Below are 7,919 nucleotides of genomic sequence, written 5' to 3'. Positions count from 1 at the left end.
TCAAAGCTATGCTTGTGTAACATCATTTACGCAGGGCACTTCTGACCCTGACCAGTTCATCACACCTTCAACTTGAAGCTCCTATCACATGTACCAATCAATGTCCCTCTAGCCAGGAACATGTAAAGCAAACAGATATAATACCATTTCTTATGCATGATAATCTCTTTTAATGTCTACAAAAGACTTTAAGGAACAAAAACCTAAAAGTAAGCTCTGAATTCCATAGAAAGGCACCTGTCTCGTCTTTTTTCTCTCTCGCTCTCTCTTTTTTTTTTTTTTTTTTTTTTCATTTGGCCTTTGTGCTTTCACATCACAGGTTAAAAATATGTGAATACAGGTGAAACATTACTGAAATAATAATTAATGATTTAATAATAAGAGTTTAAGTGCTAAGTCACAAACTTTAAAAACAATACTTAAAAGTGTTTTGCTTCAACTGTGTATTATATGAAAGTGAAACAAATTCACATTTGCTTCATGACAATTTCTACTGCACTTCTAAATGAGTAACTATCTTCAAAAATACAATTCTCATGGTTTTATATCAGACACACTTTATAATTAGAAGATTAGAACAATTTGTTTGGGTTGAAAAGACAGTACAAAACAAAGCACTTAAAATTACTAAACAAAATATTACCGCCAAGTATTTCAGATATTTGAAATCACCTTTCCTGGGTCATGATTCAAAGACTGTGATACCTGCCAAGGTGGTCTAAAAAGGCTAACAACCCTCAAATACGTATTTATTTTTTTTAAAGCAAGGTTGCAACTACAAAAATGGATAGAGTTGAGTAGAACAAACATCTTGAAACAAATAATTATGAAGTGAGGTATGGTAGTGTTGAAGTGCTACAGTGGATTTCTGCATGTTCAAACTTATTTCAGGTCAACTACTTTGAAGTTTGAGATCAGCAGACTACTGACTGCTTGCTGCAATCTTTTGTCATATGACCCTTTCTTATATGTCCAATGGCCACAGAGGAGATACATTCAATTAAGCAAAAACTAAGAACATAATCAGATATGAATGAGCATATCTGGCAATTTAGAAGGCAAACTGTAAGTAAAAATGCAAGCATACAACTTACTCATAATAAATACATTTTCAAGCATTTAACATTATCAATATTTTAAAAAGAATTTAAATAATAAATGCAACTATTTTATACAGAACTGTACCATTTATTATACACACAAGTATTATCAGTTCCCTTTGTTTACAAAGGCTGGTTACAGATATATGGAATGTTACAGTACCATCTTGCATAAAATTTTAGTACAATTCGTACTTCAAAAAAAGGGTGCAAAACACCAGCCTAATAAATCTGACTGAATTGAAATATTTTTAATTACATCATTAACACATACACAACAAGCTGTACATAAGCCCACTTTTCAATCACCACTTCAAGATACTGTAGCAAGTACATTAGATTATAAATGATTCCAGCTATTCAGTAAATTCAGTAAAGGTTTGCACTGCTACTCACTTTGGAACCTTTGAGATATAGCCTGTATTCATCGATTGCTGAGCTCTTGTTAGTACAGTTAAAAGGCAGTCAGCACTGGTTGCCAAAGTACTAGTCACAAGAGATTTCCTCAGAGAAACTTCACCCGGGAACAAACATTTTTGGATACTTTTTTTTCCTTCAAAAATAATAATAAAAAAAAGTTGTATGGGGTCAAGACTCTCCGTTCTGTACCTTGGATGCTGGTGGATGCATGAAGTCCTTAAAGGGAACCAGTGCCTCTTTCAGAGCAGAGCACACTTCCGAGGACGAGCAGGTGATACATTCTACTAAAGTCGGGTACAAGGCAATAACCTGTGCCCATGTGTTAGCGTCGACTGCAAGGAAGAAAAGAACAGATTCAATCACTTACTACTGTCCAAATTCTCACAACAGATTTTTTTCAATACCTGTATAAATAAGGACACACTCAGGTGCCTAAACATAGGTACCTAGTGCTATATAGACACTACGGCATATCTGTACGGGGCTCTCAGACACGAAGTAGGATTTTTGCAATAGCGCCATACTCTTTTTTTGCAGCAGCAGCTGGAAGCCAGATGGGATATCCATAAAATGGTGCTACACACCTGTGTTTCTACGAGTCATTCGCTGTGTTTTCTGGATGATGAACTGACAAACTGAAGATACTACTTTTATTAAATCCATAACGCACATACCTATTCTGCCTGCTTTTCTCAGCTATTGACAGAAAATTGAATTGGATGCAGTTTTCACTTTTGGAAATTTGTCAGTGATGAGGCCTTCTACTAATTTCACATCATTCCAGATTACAAGAGCTATAGAAAGCAGAGGGAGAAACACTGGACCGAGACACAAAAATATCCATGGTAAAGTTTGTTAGTCCAACAAGTGAAGTTAAACATTGTAGAATGAATCTTATTTGCTATGTCATTTCCTTGCTTATCTCTGGTTTAGTTCTATTTTCAAGAGAGAACAAAACCCTTATTTCAGACAACGTTAACAATTTTATTTCTTTAAGAAAGTTATTAAAAGCTACAAAAAGCAGGAGCAAAGCAATTCTCTAATTTGTCCAGTGATTCTGTTCATAAGAAAGTCTGCAGGAGGTTTGGCAATCACGGCCATAATATGGACCAGGTGAATGAAGAATTTCTCTCATTGCGGGAGGAGGGATGTGGTGAACAAGTCCAGCTGAGCTGGCTGCTCTACCCCTCAGAGAAAAGCCCACCAAAGCACCGCTTCAGCTGTATTCAGGGCTCGCCAAAAGGCTTTATTGTACCCTGGCAGGGTTCTGCCCTCAGCCTGTTGCCATCAGCCTTGGAAACCACAGTATCATAAATCTGGCGTCTCAGCGATGCTGCAAGTGAGGTACCCCCTCTTTCAGAAAACCCACCTGCCTGTGTTTTTCTGGAAAGGCTGGTTTGTTTGTTTGTTTCAGGGTTCAAAAGGTTTTTTTCTGTTCCTCATAATGTCAAAAGCAGGGAGATAGAGGGAAGTTTTGTATCTGCAGTTCTGTCAGAGTTGCAGAGTCCAATACTAAGACTCCTGACTAAGTTTTCTGGTGAGAACTCTCTATGCATACAGTAGGTGCAGCTTACAGGAGGATCAGGACACATGATTACAAATGAAGCTGAGGTCTTCCATTTAGTTCAGCCCTTTAAATACCTCTGTCAGCCATTTACTTGGGCATCAATGAGCTAAGACATCTTTCTGAATACAGGGGACAGAAGGTACTAGAGCAGAAAGGGAGGGAAAGCAAGACCGCAAGTTTCAGTATCTAACAGCCTGGCCCTGTGCTTTACTGGTACACCCCTTTAATTGCAGAGGGCACCGATGGGAACATGATCCATAGCAACCTATAAAGGTATCATGAGAAGAAAAAGGATCTAGCAAGACTACGTATATTTAAGAATCCTATTAGCATTTTATAGAAGGTTTTTGGTTTGGTTGGTTTTAGAAGACACCAAGCTCTATCTAATAAAATAGAAATCTTCAATTTATGGCATCTTTTATTAAATATATCTTAGTACCTTACACTTTTAGGTATACTGGAAAAACTTTGTCTTTTTTTTGGTCTACCTGCCACCTACATACACAGAGAATTACAAAATACCGAATCTTACAGATTACACTTTTCTTTTAAATTTGTGTGAAAACGACTACAGGAAAAAATAAATATCTCTTTGTGGTGGGTATAATGTTACCTTGTTTAGAACCATGTTGTTCAACAATAACTTACCATTTTCAGGTTGAGTTTTTTTAAGTGAATCTATGAGAGTACTGACAGCTTTTAAAACAAATATGATTTCTGTTACTTGTTGCCTACAAAGGGAAAAATGCAAACAGTCAACTACTCATTTTTTTCTCAAGTTTTCTTTGAAACCTACACAACATTAAAAAAAAACACATGTAATGCAAACACCTGTAATGAAACCTACCAAAAAAAAAAGGATATTTAAAGATTAAGGTTATCATTTGTCTTTAACTTCCCCACCATCATTGCTGTTGTCTCAGCTAGGATAGATTTAAATTTGATACTGGGAACAGTAACCGCATACACATCTCGATCTGAAAATACTCATGTAACATGATTAACTGTAACATGAAAATAATCAGTTTTGTTCATTCATGATCAAAACCTTCAAAAGTTACATGAAATTTAAGTAAGTTCCCATTTAAAAGAATTTCCTGGTACTTTAGTCAATTTTTCTGTTTCAAGAACAATTACTTAAGTAATGATTCACAATGTTGCTGTTTGGGTATTTTTTTCTTATTTTCAGGGAGCCTCTCCACCTCTCAATTTAGAAACTACAGGCAGCTCTACTGGAAATACAGGGAAATCATATTTCAGAAGCATTATGTTACAGATATCAGAAACATTGTTTCAGTAACTGAAAATGTTAGTTACTAAGTCACATTCCTATTGTCTATGTAACAGCACTGAATACAACCATCATAATTTAAAGCTTTTTCAACAAAAAAATTGGTACCAACATTTTCTTTAAAATGTCTGCCCCACAAACATTTCCCTGGATTTGAATTTCACCCCTCCCTCCACACAAAATATTTTTTGAATGATTGAGGGATATTTGGAATGCAGCCTTCTTCTCGTAAAGTACTGCTGATACCTTTCACTTCCTAAAGACAACGTACGTACCGTGGAAGAGGACATTTGCCACTCAATCTCTCATCTTCTATGTAGCGATGCAATACATCCTGGGATCTTTTCAAGAGCACCGAAAGTGCCATTCGAGAAATGTAGCCTTCCTGAGGACTTGTGACTTTATTACTGAATGAAAACTGGAGCAGTGTTTCAAAACACACCTTAGAAAATTCCTCTCTCATTCGAATATCTATTTCGGCTTCTGCGAAAGTAAAACGTCATACTTAATTGTGCAGCATGCATGCCGATACACCACATATTGCATTTCAATCAGTTTATTGTATTTTGCAAAAAGGTTACCGCTCTTCTAGTATTAAAAAAGATTAACAGTAATATGAACAAATATTAAGAATACATTCTAAGAAAAGGTGACTGTGCAATAATTACAATAGTGTCAAGAAATAAAATATGCAACACATCCAGTAACGTGTTACCTACTTGACAATGCTTTAATAATAAAATATATGAAATCAATTACAAAACAGCAGCAACCCCAGTTCTACATCATAAGTACTAATATTTGGTACTGTACAATCCAAATATTTTCCTCTGTAGTGGCTTATATCCATTTCTTTCACCTTTCCTAAAAAACTGTAAATGTTTTTTCTTAAAGGCAGAAGAGGTATCTGGTTAGATACACCTTACAGTTATCCTAAAGTCATTTAGGTTTTAAGAGCAGGATATTAAATTGTCTGAAATTATTGTTAGAACTATTTCAGCTGGCACAATGCAAAACAAACTATGTAGAAAGTATAAAGTAACACAAGTGCAATATTATATATGATACTGACTAAGAAGTAAGGAAATAATTTTTAAAAACTTGCAAGGAATGCTCAACAACTTCCATGAAATAAGATACAGTTTATAAAAGCAAGTCTATACTGAATGCATGCCACGAATCCTCAAGTCTTTATCAGAATACGCACTCTAAACATTTTCATTAGTTTCTACCAAATTTAATCACCGTATCTTTTGTCATTCAGGTACCATACCTGTAAAGGAGGATGACTGAGAATGTATTGAGCCTTTATTGAGCATAGTCATTATTTGACCAACAAATTCCTTAGGAATAAAATTAGCATATGGCAGTATCTCTGTGCTGATAAGCTGCACCACCTAAAATAAATTACATGTATTTATATTGGTTTTCTGAATATTAAAGTTGTAATTCTACTATGAAGAAGACAGAAACATTAAACAAAAGAGACATGCCTAATGAAACTTCACAAAATCTTCCAATGCTAGCTTTTAAAATTTGCAGGTATGTCCAAAAATTGTGGTCTTGCATGTAACATTGAACTTGAAATAATAAACTGGTTTTCCCCCTCACTTTTGTTGGAGTTCCTGAAGCAGGTGTCGCTCAGATTTCCACTGACATTTGAAGTATATTCTTCAAATCGAATTTATCGTTTTGAAAAAAGAAGATCTAACATTAGGAATCTCCCTCCGCCCGATTCGATATCCTCACTATGACATTAACACATATCACATGCTTACAACGTGACATCTGCAAAGCAGAACAAGTGAGTTAATTATCTGAACAAGCTTAAGGCAGTGCCCTTTAACTGGAATGCTTTCTATCCATGGTCTTGATGCTCCCAGTCAGAAACAAAGTGGGTTTAGATCTCCATGAATTAATGCATCAGATCTCAGAGTTCTGCTCAACAGAACCACTCCTGGTTTTCATCCAGGAATCTTTGTGTCCCAGCTGCCACTCCAGAGAGATGACAGGTGACCAAACCCACAGGTACTGCCGTGTCTTCTCTCCAACTCCTTTTCCTTTCTACCCCTGATCCCTGCTCTGCCACATCCCTTTGTCCTGGAATGAAAGGGGACCAGTCCCTCGTCATTCAAAGCATCATCTTCTCTTGATTTTCTTCGGCCTTACCCAACCAAACATGATCTCTTCTACAATTACAGCGGCCTCTGGACTGCACAAACAAGACCTCATTTCTTCATTTATGCGCAAGCTTTTTGGTATTGAGAACACATCTGGAGGGCAACGATGTCATTGCTGATTGAATGCCCCCCCTCAACACAGAAAGCGCTCACTTTAGGTTTAATTGTCAGCTTCCTCCATGGTTTACAATTACCTGTGTAATTACTTGGCAATAACATAACAAATAGAATCAAATAATGAGTTAGAAGCAGAAACACATTTTGGTTTAGCCACTCTACGCTGTTTTGAACTTGAGTGGACAAGAAGTAGTTTTTGGCACGCCTCTTCCTACTTTTTGCATAATTCTGAAGCAGCCAAGTTCTGAAGCAGCCAAATTCTGAGCCCGTGAATTTCCTGTCTTGTTTTCAAACAAAGAAAACAGTATCACAAAAAAAATAATGAATGGGTAACTTATCAAAAAATTATTTCAGACCAAATGCAATCTGTGAATGTCGCTATCTCGTTATGTTCAACAGTGTATTCGTTATAGTCTCCTTACCTCAACATCAATACTCTCATTCTTCTGAAATTCTTGAATTGAGAGATTATCAGGTGGTGTACTGAAAATAAATACACTATGTTACACTTTGAAATGCACAACATGTGTAAGGAGACAGGTATGGGAAAATACATGACATTTAAACTTATTACATGCGTCAAGTTGGTACTATTATATGGTACTGATTAACATTTTAGAATAAAATCTTATGAATAATCATGATGAAAATGATTCAAAGGAATAAAGTAGTAGAACACTAAAATTGAAGAGTTACAACTGATGGACCTGATTAAGGACTTGCCTCACCAACACCATTTTTCATATGCATCTCAAAGTAATCTCTCTTGTCTTACATGTGCAAAAGTCACAGTATCTGTTTAGCTGAGTCTGTGAAGGTATCATCAGGGGATCAGAGTTTATTACATTTTACTTTTTCTCTCACTTTGCAAGAGACCTTTCATTTTCGGCAGTACCTCTATAAAAAACTTGATTTTAATTTTACATTTTCTTCCACGTCCATGAAACACACTTTTCATTAATGGGACATTACTTTGTCTTTTTCCTTGATAACTTAAAAAATGTATTTATTCTTATTCTTAATGAATTTTATGAAGAGATAAACCTATTTTACAAACAATAATTTTGAAGAAATTCAAAACTTTCTGCAGGTCTTCCACTGAATATAAACATTTATTTACAGATGAAATGTCCAAAAGTGATTCAACCATGAAAATTAGCCAATACTTTACACGGTCCTACCTTACCTTAGGTAGGTAGAAATACCTTAGGTAGAATTCTAAGGTAGAATACCTTGGAAATTTG

At 35.7% G+C, this 7,919-nt stretch overlaps 1 protein-coding gene across 2 annotated transcripts in view; it reads right to left on the bottom strand.

Annotated features, from left to right (window-relative positions):
* Window positions 1-352: 352 nt before the first annotated feature.
* Window positions 353-7,919, bottom strand: part of MON2 (MON2 homolog, regulator of endosome-to-Golgi trafficking) — a 74,603-nt gene continuing 67,036 nt past the window's right edge. For both annotated transcript variants that reach the window (XM_074571643.1, XM_074571668.1), the window contains 5 exons: window positions 7,098-7,158; window positions 5,652-5,775; window positions 4,654-4,861; window positions 3,736-3,818; window positions 353-1,852 (listed from right to left, as the gene is read on the bottom strand). In XM_074571643.1, the coding sequence (XP_074427744.1) occupies window positions 1,689-1,852; window positions 3,736-3,818; window positions 4,654-4,861; window positions 5,652-5,775; window positions 7,098-7,158 (640 nt within the window). In that variant the 3' untranslated portion in view covers window positions 353-1,688. The remainder of the gene's footprint in view (window positions 1,853-3,735; window positions 3,819-4,653; window positions 4,862-5,651; window positions 5,776-7,097; window positions 7,159-7,919) is intronic.

This window comes from Larus michahellis, chromosome 1, assembly GCF_964199755.1.
Source record: "Larus michahellis chromosome 1, bLarMic1.1, whole genome shotgun sequence".
In the NCBI taxonomy this organism is placed as follows: domain Eukaryota; kingdom Metazoa; phylum Chordata; class Aves; order Charadriiformes; family Laridae; genus Larus; species Larus michahellis.
This window is presented reverse-complemented; position numbering and strand designations above follow the sequence as displayed.